The 14,470-nt window shown below is 40.8% G+C and overlaps 1 protein-coding gene across 2 annotated transcripts in view; it reads left to right on the top strand.

Moving 5' to 3' along the window:
• Positions 1 to 1,656: 1,656 nt before the first annotated feature.
• ndfip2 (Nedd4 family interacting protein 2) overlaps positions 1,657 to 14,470 on the top strand; it is a 108,398-nt gene continuing 95,584 nt past the window's right edge. The window contains exon 1 of one of the 2 annotated variants that reach the window (XM_072577910.1): positions 1,657 to 1,979. In XM_072577910.1, coding sequence (XP_072434011.1) covers positions 1,953 to 1,979 — 27 coding nt within the window. In that variant the 5' untranslated portion in view covers positions 1,657 to 1,952. The remainder of the gene's footprint in view (positions 1,980 to 14,470) is intronic. The other variant, XM_072577912.1, reaches the window with a different exon arrangement.

Here is a 14,470-nt window from a genome sequence, read left to right as displayed (position 1 = left end):
GAAAATATTTACAAGGATGTTGCCAGGGTTGGAGGATTTGAGCTATAGCAAGAGGTTGAATAGGCTGGGGCTATTTTCCCTGGAGCATTGGAGCCTGAGGGGTTACCTTATAGAAGTTTATAAAATTATGAGGGGCATGGATAGGATAAATAGACAAAGTCTTTTCTCTGAGGATAGGGGAGTCCAGAACTAGAGGGCAAAGGTTTAGGGTGAGAGGGGAAACATTTAGGGTGAGAAGCAACGTTTCATTTTCATGCAGTTTTACATGTATGGAATGTGCTGCCAGAGGAAGTGGTGGAGTCTAGTACAATTGCAACATTTAAAAGGCACCTGGATGGGTACGTGAATGAGAAAGGTTTGGAGTGAAATGGGCCGGGTGCTGGCAGGTGGGATATCTGGTCCGCATGGACAAATTGGGCCGAAGGATCTGTTTCCGTGCTGTACATCTCTATGACTCTATGTTTCTCTGGCCACATGAGGATAGGTAGGAATTGAATGTGGTGACTGAGATCCCATCAAGGAGACAATAGAGAGGCCTTGGGGCGAGATGTCATCCGTGTAAAAGGCTCTGGACAGATTGAGTAGGTCATGAGCATTTCTTATAGTGTATCTGACTTTGTTAAAAGGCGCTTTGACAATGTGGTGAAGGCAGAAGCCTAACTTAAGGAAGTTGTGGGAAAGACAGAAATCACACAAAAGGTTTAATTTGAAGCACTAACTTTTGGAGTGCTGCTCCTTCACCACCTGATGAAGGAGCAGTGCTCCAAAAGATGAGATTACTTAGAGTGTGGAAGCAGGCCCTTCGACCCAACAAGTCCACACCGACGCACAACCCACCCAGATCCATTCCCCTACATTTACCCCTTCACCTAACACTATGGGCAATTTAGCATGGCCAATTCACCTGACCTGCACATTTTTGGACTGTGGGAGGAAACCGGAGCACCCGGAGGAAACCCACGCAGACACGGGGAGAATGTGCAAACTCCACACACACACAGTCGCCCGAGGCGGGAATTGAACCAGGGTCTCTGGCGCTGTGAGGCAGCAGTGCTACCGTGCCACCCATTGCTAGTGCTTCCAATTAAACCCGTTGGACAATAAGCTGGTGTTGAGTGATCTTTAACTTTGTGCACCCCAGTCCAACACCGGCTCCTCCAAATCACGGGAAAGATGCATGGACATGGATTTGGGACAGTGGAAGACCAAAGAGATGAACGGGTGAAGCAGAAAATAATTTTTCTAAAGGAGCTAGGTCAGGAAGCTGAACCAAGATCATCCTTCGAAGAGAGAAAAAAAGTTTCACCCTTCTTTCGACTCAAAACCAGCGGCTAACGTACAGCTTTGCTGTTTTAAAGAGTTGGGTTGAGGGGGAGGGGATTTGGCGCTCTCCGGGGTAAACCCCACCTCAGGGCGCAATGTTTCCAGCCGGGGAAGTCCAAAGGAAACCACCCACCACACCAACACCAACACCTTCGCTTAGTCACGGAACATTTCTTCCTGGGCTGGAGCTCCGCTGACGAGTCGGGGGTGAGGGGGGCGTGGCCTGCGGGCGAAAGGGCGTGGCCGACCAGGAAGTGGGCGGGGACAGTCCGGCCACGCCCCCCTCCCTGGTTCCGTGGGTGGAAGCGAGACGTCACAAAGGGCCGTGCCGGCTGGGTTCGCGCAGGCGCAGAGCCGGGGGATTTTTTTTTCTCTCTCTCTCTCTGTGTGTGTGCCGTGTCTGCGGGTCGTTGATTTTCGAATCGTCCGGCCGAGGGCTGGAATCGTGTGGCGTGTGTGACAGACAGAGACAGAGAGAGAGTGAAGAGATTAGGAAGAAAAGGAAGCGGGATTAGAAAGCAGGGTTGAAGGAGGACGCGGAGTTCGGGCGGCAGGGAAAGGATCCCGAGACCGAGTTGCGGCTAACGGACGTTTGTGAGAGGCGGACGCCGAGGCAGCGAGAGACAGCGATGGAGGCCTGCAGCCGCTACCAAGTGGTGAGTTCACCGTCAAATGGACGCCCAGGGAATGTGACAGTGCAGACGCACACCGTCGGAGGGGGGGGTGGGGATGCCTTACTTTCCACGCAGTGTGCGAGGCCACGCAGCAGAAACCAGCCCCCCCCCCCCCCCCCCGGATCCCAGGAGCCGGTTTACCCCGTGCCGTGTTTCACCTTTGCTCTTCGGTGCCGGTGCCCCCGTCAAGAGTTTATTGAACGGACTCTCTCCTCCTGCACGTTTTAATCGGGCTGCCTTCTAATTTTTCTCCTTTTTTTGTTTGTTTGTTTGTGGGGGGGCGAGGTCAGCCCAGCCCACTCCCGCCTCCGCCTACCACCGTAAATGCAAGGGTTTGCGTCTGTGCCCATAGTGTTTTGTTTTAACGGGAGGATGTTTTGCCATGTCTGTATGTGGTTTTCACCCCGTCGGTGCCCAATCCCACTGCCCCGAGCAGCAGTGACTTGGCTGTCAGTGTGTATTTGTGTAGAGTAGGCGATCCTACGTGTGTGTGTGTGTGTGTTTAATGTGCCTCTTGAAATCCACCCCCAGACGGAGGCCGCTGGAGGTTTGTCAAAGGCAGATGACAGGTGGTGCTTGGGACTGATACCCTGCACTGACGGATCAAGTTTTGTTGACCTGTCAGATTTCTGCTGTGAAGACAGAATATCACAAGCTGACCTGTCACTAATATGCATTTCCTTTCCGGAGAGAAACTGCTGAAAAAAAACATGTAGATCTGTTTGTTTCACTCAGTTAACTGTGGACCTTTAATTTCTTTAAAGTACTGTAAAAATGAATGTGATAAGATTTTACCCTCTTTTTAACTTTAGAACTTTGTCCTAAAGGATTAGTTTTAACTATTAGCTAGTTTGTTGCTGCAATTGGAGGATTAATGAATTTTATGTGGTGATCTATGAACCACAATAATGTCATTATCAGTGATGTTCAGTTGACATTCAAAGTTGATGTAACAGAGGTTGACTGGAATTCAATATCATTTGTATCAACTTTGAGTGTTTTAGTACATAGTATAGGTTTTTCAGTTTATTCAAAGCTGTGTTAGGAAGCAGCAGTAAATGTCTTTTTTATGGAATCTTTTTGCTTGTGTGATTGTTGAGTGCTTTTCCAAAACTGTTCTGATCTATTTCATTTTGGTTCTACTTTCCTTGTACATTTATGCTGATGCGCAATACCATTAGCTTTTGAAAACACTCAGACACCTCAGTTATGAGGTCGAGTTTCTTCATAGAGTGCATTTAATGGAAATTAATATTCCCAAGTGCTCATCAAATGCACAAGGAAATGGGATGCTGCACTATTGGGGAAATTTTGTCAGAATTAGTGAAACCTTGTTGAAAAGACTCAAGGTTCTGAAGGGATATGTGAGAAGTAAAGTGACAGAGCCTTTGGAGGGTATTCGCAAGAGTAGGACTGAGGTGACACATTCTTTTGCCAATGAGAAAGTACAAAGATTGGTTGAGGTCAAAGGAACATTGTGATTACAACGTATACAGGGCTCATGAGATTGGCAGAATAGAATGGAAAGAATAATTAAATTAAAGGATGAATATTGTGAATGTGCAGGACTTGGTGCAAGTAAGATGTAAGTGTGAAAGTATTGTACATGTTAGGATTTTAAGGAGTATCCGTTGGAGGTCAGTTAGGTCACTGTTGAATCTGGAAATGTGAAAGAGCTGTTGATGTTTTCGTAGTGGAGGGCACGAGATGAAAGTAAGTTTAAGACCTTGGAGAAGTGAAAGTAAGTGACCTTGCAGACTGCGGAAATATGAGGAATCAAACTCAGGTGATGATTGAATAAAGCAACAATGATGCAGAAGGTTTGCTCAAGAGAACAGTTTAGATTGAGGTGGAGTTGGTGACAAGCAAGGCTGTTTTTGGTTTGCAGACATCTTCCTAACTGGCTTCAGCGTGAAACTAGTCTGGTATTGCTATTTATAGATGTCTTTCTACTTCAAAGTTCTTAATACTTTCTTTTAAAAAATCTGAAAACTAGTATAAAATCTGGACTTAATATTCTAGCATTTTAATACTATTACTATTTTTAAAATCACTATTTTTAAACTGAAAATCTAAATGTTTTTAGCACTTTGTATGACATGTTTGCTTGTTTATTCAAAGCTCCAGCTGTGGTTTAAATAAGCGTTCTACTTGCTTGAACTTGCAACAGGTCAAAGAACCAGGATTCTGTAAACTCTTGTAAATAGATCTCTTGGTCATTGCTAACACAATGCATTCACCTTGTAGTGTCTTATTAAATGCAGTTTTTCCTTCAGTGCTGTCAAACACCAGATGCAACCATTGAATCTTTTATTACCTAAATTGTCAGAAGCGCAACCCACCCAGACCCATTCCCCTACATTTACCCCTTCATCTAACACTACAGGCAATTTAACTTGGCCAATTCACCTAACCTGCACATTTTTGGACTGTGGGAGGAAACTCGATCACCCGTAGGAAACCCACGCAGACATGGGGAGAATGTGCAAATTCCACACACAGTCGCCTGAGGCGGGAATCACACCCGGGTCTCTGGCGCTGTGAGTTGGGCCGAAGGGCCTGTTTCCACACTGTAAGTCATCTAAAGTGTGCTCAAACATGAGAACTTGGACTATAAATCCAGATAATGGGGAATTTTGTTTAATTATTGAGTGTTTCACTTTTGGAAGCTTGGCATGTTTCAACTTAATTCACAGATTATGCATGTCAGATCTGTGGATCAATTCGAGAATTGAGAAATGTGGCCAGTGCTTTTTCTGACCTCAGTTGTCCCTATATATTTTTTTTCAATGCCATTGAGGTTTAGTAACTATTCACAACATTTATATCTTAGTCCAAATATTAGATCTTAATATTTGCAAGTCATGGCGACTTGTTGGGATGGTTGGCTAGTATTTGTTTGCCCCTCAACCCAATGGCCCAGATTTTACAGCTGGAGTGACAGTAAAACAGCTAGTTAAGGAAAAGCAAATCCATGATGCTATCTATCTTTATTCAGTGACTGTTAATTTCATCCAGGATCATAATTTGTTAAAAATGTTTTTTCCATCAATGTTGAACCGATTAGCCTAAACTTGATGCATTAATCCTTACACTTCCACTTGAACAAGTGTGCAGTACTTGAAATTCTGTTCTCCAGCACCACATGGGAATTTTGAAGATTATGGGTTGTACTTATGTAATTTCCACACTTTTCTCAGCATATTTGGATGTATTCCGTCCCTCCTAGTGATTTATCAACTTTTAAGTGCAGTTAAATTTTCTCGATAGAGGAGTAATCTCACCAACCTCCTCTTTTACACTGTTACTTTGACAGTATCTTCTTTGATAAATGCAGGTACAAATCAGCCCTGACCATTGCCTCCCAGCTCCACTTCATCTCTTGTCACCCTTTTATTATTTGTAAGTCAATAGAAGACTTTAGATTCCCATTCAAATGCTGTCTCCTTGTTATCTCCTTGCCTCTGTTAGTCACTTTTCTCCTCCTTTCTGAGGTTTCTACATGCAGGTTGATTCTCACTTGTATGATCAAGCTGATACCTATGAACTGCACATTTTTCCATTTTAATCTTATTCTTTGTTGCTTTAGTCATCCATGGCTTTTGTTGACCTACTTTTCCTGTACTGAAATATATCTTGACTGTAACTGAAGCATCTTCTTTCGGACAGCACATTTGGTCTGTTAGAATTTTGACTGTGGTCTTTGTCTGGATTTGTTTTTACTCCACTGGAATTTGTTCTACAGTTAGTATTTTGACTGTGGAATACTTCTTATCCTCTTATGTAGCTAAGCAGAAACTTGTGATGCTGTGATTACAGTTTCTTAGTTCTCCTGTTGTCCAACAGATATTTATTTGATTCATTCTTCCACTTGATTGAGATAGAAATAACTGTGCTGAACAAATACAGATTAGACAAAAAAAAACGAAGCTACTACCTGTAAATTCTTAGACTGATATGGTTTCATAATTCAGTATTGGTTATACATATTTGGTTGTACTGTTCTGCTTAATACATTGGTCAGTAAAATCTTGGCCTTGACAAACTTCTAGGATTTATGCAACATTCAGCTTGTGGACTCATGTTATGATAGCTACAGGCCCGTCAGTTGACCATCCTCCTAGGTAAGGTTTTAGAAGCAATAATTAAAACAAAAATAAAATCAGCATTAACCTAGGACTCCCGACAGCAACCCCAGTTGCTAAAAGAAGTGGTGATGGAGATAGCAGAGGGCTTTGCCATAATCTTCTTATCTTACCTAGGTGTGGAGAGTTGCCAAAGGATTATAGTTTGGCATTTGTGACACCCTTATTTAATGTGGGATTAGAAGGGGAGGCAATGACCGAGTGATATTGTCACTGGACTATTAAAGCAGCGGTCCAGATAAGGTTCTGCTGAGCCAGGTTCAAATCTCACAATGGCAGATGTGCAATTTGAATTCATTAAAAATCTGGGCTTCAGAGTCTAATGGTGACCATGAAACTGCTGCTATTGTTGGTAAAATCCATCTGATTCACTGATGTCCTTCGGGAAAGGACATCTGCCATTTTTATCCCGTCTGGCCTTCATGTCCCTCCTGACCCACGGCAATGTAGTTGACCCTCAATTACCAAATTACTGGCTAACAAATACTACCCTGGCCAACCACGTCCATGTTGAATTTTAAAAACACCTGTAAGGATAGCCCTAACAACTGCAGGCCTCCTGGTTGATTATCATTAGTGAAAGCAAAAATCAGGGAATTGGCAGCAAAAGTCAATAGGCACTTGGAAATATTTGAGTTAGTTAAGGATAGCCATTGTGGATTTGTAAATGTCACATTGTGTTTGACTAATGTTTTTGATGAAGGTACACCAAAAAATTGAAGAAAATGCATTGGACATTTATATGGGTTTTAAGAAAGCCATTGTCAAAGTCAAGGGCTGGTAAATAAAATTGTGACTTGTAATAGAAAGATGAATGGTAACTTGGATTTGAAAGAAAAAGACAGAAAGACAGTAAATAGTACATGGTGACATATGGTTGTTTCTCAGACTGGAAGACAGTATTATTGTTTTCTAAGGGTAATTGAATTTGAATTTGAATTTGAATTTTTTGAATTTGAATTGAATTTATTGTCACGTTTACCGAGGCACAGTGAAAAGCCTTGTCTTGCGAGCAAAACAGGCAGATCACATAGTTAAGTAGTATAGATAGTAAATAATAGGTTAACAGTGGCAGAAACAAAAACACAGGTACAGGTGAATGTTAAGGGTTTGAGTCCGTTGAGTATTCTAACAACAGTAGGGTAGAAACTATTGCTAAGACCATTAGTTCATGATATGACTTCTGGTTTGAATGCAGAATAAAATTTCAGATTTTACAATGATTTTACATCTTGTACACCTCTATCAAGTCACCCCATAAAAAAAAAAGGTACAAGTTGATTAGGGGTTTAGATAGGGTTGACCATGAGAACCTTTTTCCACATATGGAGTCATCTATTACGAGGGGCCATAGCTTTAAGTTAAGGGGTGGTAGGTATAGGACAGATGTTAGGGGTAGATTCTTTACTCAGCAAGTCGTGAGTTCATGGAATGCCCTGCCAGTAGCAGTGGTGGACTCTCCCTCTTTATGGGCATTTAAACGAGCATTGGATAGGCATATGGAGGATAGTGGGCTAGTGTAGGTTAGGTGGGCTTGGATCGGCGCAACATTGAGGGCCAAAGGGCCTATACTGCGCTGTATTTTTTCTATGTAAGTGATGGGGAAATATGAGTTGACTGCATCAGGGCATAGAAAGGTTAGCAGAATGGGAAAGCAAGTGGCAGAAAGAAGTGTGAGGTGATGTATTTTGACAAAGGAATAAGGAGAAGCAATATAGATTAAATGGCATAATTCCAGTGTGTACAGGAACATAAAAGTCTGACTGGACCACAGGGGTGCGCTCTCATTAGAGAGATGACTTGTAGTCATTTAATCCGACTGTCACTGTGCCTCAAAGCAGTTTGCAGCCAATACACAGATAGGAGGGGTAACCGATAGCATTGAGGGGCAAGGAGGCTGCACAAGGATATAGACACGTTAGGAGAGTGGGCAAAGAAGTAGCAAATGGAGTACAATGTGGGAATGTGAGAAGTTATGCACTTCGTCCATGCCACCATTCTTTCAACTACTTTCTAAATGGGGAGAAGATTCACAATTCTGAAGTGCAAAGAGACTTGGGAATTCCAGTCCTGGATTCTCTCAAGGTAAACATGCAGGTTGAATCAGTAGTCAAAAAGGCAATGCAGTGATAGCATTTATTTTGAGAGGACTTGAATATAAAAGCAGGGATGTACTTGGGAGGTTCGATAAGGCTCTGCTCAGACCACATTGGGAATATTGTGTGCAATTTTGAGCCCCATATTGCTGGAAAGGTGTACTGGCCCTGGAGTGTGCTCAGAGGAAGTTCATGAGAATAGTCCCAGGAATGTAAAGCTGAATATGTGAAGAACATTTGAGGTCTCTGGGTCTATACTCGGTAGGAGTTTAGAAGGATGAGGGGGATATAATTGAAACTTAGAAATTACTGAATGTACTGGACAGAATGGATGTTGAGGAGATGTTTCCTTTGATAGGAGAGACTCTGACCCGAGGGCATAGCCTTAGAGTAAAGGGAAGACCTTTTAGAACAGACATAAGGAGAAACTTCTTCAGCCAGAGCGTGGTGAATGTGTGGAATTCATTGCCACAGAAGGTTGTGGATGCGAGGTCATTCAGTGTATTTAAGACTGGGATAAATAGGTCCTTGATTGTCAAGGCGATCAAGGGTTATGGGGACAAAGTGGGAGAATGGTATTAAGAAACTTATCTGAGGGAGAAATTGAGCACTTATCAGCCATGATCGAATGTCAGAGCAGACTCAATGAGCTGAATGGCCTAATTTGTGCTCCTATGTCTTAGGGTTTTAGGGGGAGAGGTTGAGAAAGTGAAGTGCTTCATGGTAACCTCTAGTATGGCAGTCAGCAATGCTGCATCATAAATCACCTGTCCAGCCAGCTGAGCTGATGGACCCTTCCTTCTGGAGGTTCATGTGCAAATGTCTGTGAAACTGGCAGGACATGTTGAGTAAGCTGTGTTGAAAGCACATTAGATATTGGGCTTAATAAGTTGTAATATTGAATACTAAAACAGGGAGGTTATGCTGAATGTGTATAAATCTCTGGTTGGGCCACAGCTAGAGTATTGTGTCCAGGTCTGGACACTATGCAGGTACGTAAAAAGGTGCAGAACAAATGTGTCTGAATAGTTCTCCCAGACAAAGGATTTTAACTCAAAAGATAGGTTGGTGAAGCCGGCTTTGTTTTCATTTGAGCTCAGGAGATTGAACGAGACATTTGATAGACATGTACAAGATAATGGGATTTGGTTAAATCAGTTGACTGGTTGGTTTGCAGTGCAGACTGACAACTGTCCAAGTTCATTTTCCACACCAGTTGAAGATCAACCTGCCAGCCTTTGAGATAAAGACCTGACCTGCTTTCTTGGGTGTATGTATAAGATCCCATTGTACTGTTTTGAAGATCAAGGGTGTTAACCCCAATATCCTGCTATGATATATTCCTTGATCAATGAGAAAAAAATAGATTAGTTGATGGTTATCATGTTGCTGTTTTTGTGGCAGCTTGTCATGTGAAAATGGGATGCTATGTCTGCTGTATTAAAGTGCTTTGTGAAATTGAGGTCATTAAAAGGTCTTACATAAGTGCCAATCTTACCATCAAAAAGTAGGATTTGAAAGCAAAGTATCATCTATAAACAACCCCAAGCTTGAAGTACCACTTTCAGACTAGTTTTAAGGCCAATTACAAAATGTGGGCATATCTCTGATATTTATTTCCCAATTGATGTGTTCAAGGTAGGTATTCGTGAATTAGAAGTGATGTACTTGCTTAGAGCGACCGGGTCACATTTCTGAGGTATAGACATGGATTCCCATGTACCTCCGATTCTAGCTGAAAAATAGCTGTATCTTGTCGAAATGTTGAGGAAGAGTGTGTAAGCAGTGTTATATGGAGTATAGTAAGCCAGAAGCTGGATAACATCTGGCTGGACAGATGATTTATGAACTTGTACAAAAGTTAGAGACTTGAAAATGTTTGCTTTGAAAATTTGCAATATTGTGCATTGCTTAAACAGTAGTGATCACACAATGGATGATTTTTTAAAAAATGAAACATAGATGACAATCACACTTGTCAAACACAAGGTTTTGTTTAACTGTAAGCAGCAAAATCTTTTCTAAATTAAGATGACTCCATGACATGTGAAAATCTGTCGTGTTGTGCCTGATAGACATTTACCATCTGCATAATATTAGACTAAAAATCTGTTGTCTACATCTGTTTCCTGTTAAGAGAAAAGTACCTACTTTCATTGTAAAGCTTTTCTCCAACCAGGTTTCTTATTTCCACATTAATACTGTTAACTGTATTTGTAAATTTGTTTGCTTTAATTATGTTCTTCAATTGGCATTTGTGTCAACACTTTGCGATTTCTTATAAGAACCATGGGAAGCACACATGCTGAAATAATGGCTGAATTATGTCTTTATGTTCTGTTCAGTTGTTCTGCATTCTCCCATCCCATTTCATCTGAAGGCTATATTCAGGAATTGATCCAGTGTTTTCCTTCTTCTGATGTTGTGAATATTACCAAATTTGTGCATTTTTGCATGTCTGGACAAATGAGGGATGATCAACTTTGGAAGATCAAATTCAGGTGCAAATTGTACAGTCAATGGCAGAACTCTTCGAAGAAGTGATGTCCAGAGGGATTTGGGTGTACAGGTTAGCAGATCCCTCTGGATCCCAGCTTGGAAACAGACCCGTCAGTCCAACTTGTCCATGTCAATCAGATATCCTAAATTAATCTAGTCCCATTTGCTAGCATATGGCTAGCAAACCCTTACTATTCATATACTCATCCAGATGCCTTTTTAAATGTTGTAATTGTACCAGCGTCCTACACTTTCTCTAGCAGCTCATTCCATACATGCACTACCCTCTGCATGAAAAAGTTGCCCATTAGGTCCCATTTAAACCTTTCCACTCTCACCTTAATCCTATCCCCTCTAGTTTTGGACTCCCCTAGCCTGGGAAAAGACCTTGCTATTTACCCTATCCATACCCATCATGAATTTATAGACGTCTGTAAGCTCACGCCTCAGACTCCGATGCTCCTTGGAAAAATAGCGTCAGCCTCGCCCTGTAGCTCAAACTCTTCTACCCTGGCAACATCCTGGTAAATCTTTTCTGAAGCCTTTCAAGTTTAACAACAACATCCCTATCAGAGGGAGATCAAAATTGAATGCAGTATTTCAAAAGTGGCTTAACCAATGTCTTGTACACCTGCAGCATGACCTCCCAACTCCTGTAATGAATGACCCCCTGGTTAAGCGTGCTGTCAGTTATCTCTCCTGAGAGAGCAGCCCTGTGATTCTTTGGGACTGTGGTGACTTTTCCTTGTCAAAATATTATTACATTCTGTACTTTTGGGCAAGTGCATGTTATGCTACAAACTGTATAATGTACAACTCTAGGTTTAATGCCATTTTCTTTCTTTCAAACTTGCATTTTGGAAGTTTGTATTTTCGATTAAATCCATGTTAAAAATTGTAAATCCAAATCATTTATACTCTTGAGTGCATTTCATGCTGGACATCACTAATAAAGCACCGAGGTGTACCTATGAATTGTCTTCCAGAAGGTGTACAATAAGGTTCTACGATGAGTGAGCAAAATTGGGAGCACATGAGATTTTTGACAGCCTCTAACATGGAGTTGAGCATATATGCACTTGGGTGTGCTGTCTCTGCCCAGTGGGGCTTCCCGGAAGTGTCTGGAGTCTCAAACTTTTATTCAATTGACAGTGATCTCCATGGATAAATAGGAAGTTGCGTATCCAAATCTGGAGGTGCCACGAAGTTAGGAGTAACAATGGATAGTGCATATGGGAGCAGGCAGTTGCAGAGGGCATTTGCAAATTGAGACTGGGGAAAACATGACAGAAGGAGTTCAATCTTCGCAAATGTGAGGTTTGTTCACTTTGGATTTTAAAAAATCACCAAGTATTTTATCAATTGCAAGAACTTAGATACTGCAGAGCAGCAAAGACATTTGGAATTTTAATTACGGAAGCGATATAATACTAGTGGTCATGTATGATAAAGGAGACGGTTGACCACTATCTGAATTAGTCTGAAGACAATGGTGAGACAGTTGTTGAGTGTCTGACCAAGTCAGACTCTCGATTTGATTTCCATCCCTTGTGAAGAATGGAACATGAAAATAGCTGAACATATTGATCATTGGAGAAGTGCAGTGCAGATTTACCAAGATGATACTAGGTAGAAGTTAAATTCTGGGGATAGGTACATAAGTTCATAACCTTGATTGCAGAGGATCGAATCTGTTCAAGATGTTAAATGTACTTGACAGATTAAATGCAGAGAAACCATAACAATGGAATCAAGATGAACAGAGCATAATTTAAAAATGTATAGCTGGGCCATTTGGGAATTAAATCAGAAAGCTTTTTTTTTCACACTATGCAATACAAAAGGGAAATTATCTCCTAAAATTTAGGTGATGCTGGACATTTTCCAAACTAAGGAAATTATTTTGGGAGGTGTGCCATACCATGAGTAAATAGAGTTAGGGTTCAAATCGGTCATGATCTAATTGCTTGGCAGAGCAAGCTTGATGAGAACAGGAGTAAATGATTGGTCTAATGAACCTCCTGTCCCATTTCTTCATGTCGTTTGTGCATTTGGTGCTGAATTGGCAATTTTGACTTGTCTTGGCTAATTAACTGCAAATGAAAAGACACCTGAATGTCGAAATTGATCCAGTTCCCAAGTAAATTATTTGAAGTGCACATGAAGGAGCAATTCTTAATTTAACACAACAGAAATGTGTGACCCCCTTCGTTTATTTTCACACACTTGATTTAAAAATAGCAAGACACTACCCTTGAGATTAAGGTTCAGTTAAGCGTCAGTTGCACTTGTACTCTGTTTAACTGTCATCACTTGGTTTGCTGTTCTGATTAGTCATCTTACTTGGCATTTCATCATGCTTACATTGGAAATGATGAAGCCAGTACTCTAAAACCGCAGTAGTTCAATGAGTTTGCTCGTGGCATTACTGAAAATGGAAAGACAAAATATTTCTCTCAGTTTTTGGAATTTGGATGTTTAGAAACAACATCATAATTATGCTTTATGGCAAAGATTTAGGACAAAAAGTTTAGGCAAACCTTTTTTCCTATCATTACTGAAGTTTTGACTTTTTTATTCAATTGTAAATGATTAAATGAGCACCAGAGTTTGGTGCTGCTCAAACTTGCTTGTCGAAATACATCATTCTTTTGAAATGTTATAACATTTCCACTCAAAATGTTTTCTGGGTTGGCAGTTTCTCCTCCTTTTAGTTCTATCCATGGCCACCAATTTCATCTTTTTTTTTATATTTGTAAAATGTACTTTTTAAACATATTGTTCACTAAATTGTGTTGCAGCATTCTTTATATTTGGAATAATTTACATAGGAGTTCCTTGTGAATTTTGTGAATTTACCATCTGTAGCTGGGAGATTAAATGGTCCAGTATATTAATAATGGCTCGTCAGTTGCATATTTTAGAGTAGCAGAATATGTTGAAGATGGAAATAGCTGGAAGTAATTCTCTGTGATATGTTTAAATTCATAGCTCAACATTGTTCCATTGAACTGGAAGAAGTTCTTTTAAAATGAGGAATGGACACTGTTTCAAAGGCTTTGTACACTGGCATTATTGGAAATATCATCGTTTACAGTTTACTCTGCAAAACAAACCATCTTAGTTTATCTTCAGCCTTGCAGGAAGTGGTTTTTGCAGCTCTTGCTCACCAAGTCCAGAATATTCTAGAACAAGCCCTATTGTACTTCAGATCTATTTTGGTGAGTCCTCATCAATAGTTTTAGACACTACCATACTGTTTCTCACATGTAATTTGTACATTGTGACTGAACAGTGATATAGTCTAAATTTAAAAAAATCCATTTATTAAAATGATAGTTTGAACCTTTTCCAGGTGAGGGCAAGAGCAACAAATTTGAATCCGTGTCAGCCAAGAAGTAGCATTGTACTCTTTGAAGTTTTTGCAAGATTAAGTATATTAATTGCGTTATCTTGATGCTCAGTTTTTACTTGTTAAAAAGCATTCTCTGTTGAGGTGTATAAGTATTGTCAACATTGTTGTTCGATTAAGAACCACATTCATATGTTTAATTTTTGATAAAGCTGTATTCCCAGGCTATAATATGTAAATGAGAATGAGCTGTGTTAAACTGCATTGCTACCTTTGATAAGATCTGATTATCTATATGCATATGAATCATTGTTTCCATTATGCAGCATTTTGTTGAACTTGCCCTCTCTTTCACTGTGATGAGGAGTTATTAGTTTTAAA

This window comes from Chiloscyllium punctatum, chromosome 9 (genome assembly GCF_047496795.1).
Source record: "Chiloscyllium punctatum isolate Juve2018m chromosome 9, sChiPun1.3, whole genome shotgun sequence".
Classification (NCBI taxonomy): domain Eukaryota; kingdom Metazoa; phylum Chordata; class Chondrichthyes; order Orectolobiformes; family Hemiscylliidae; genus Chiloscyllium; species Chiloscyllium punctatum.
This window is presented reverse-complemented; position numbering and strand designations above follow the sequence as displayed.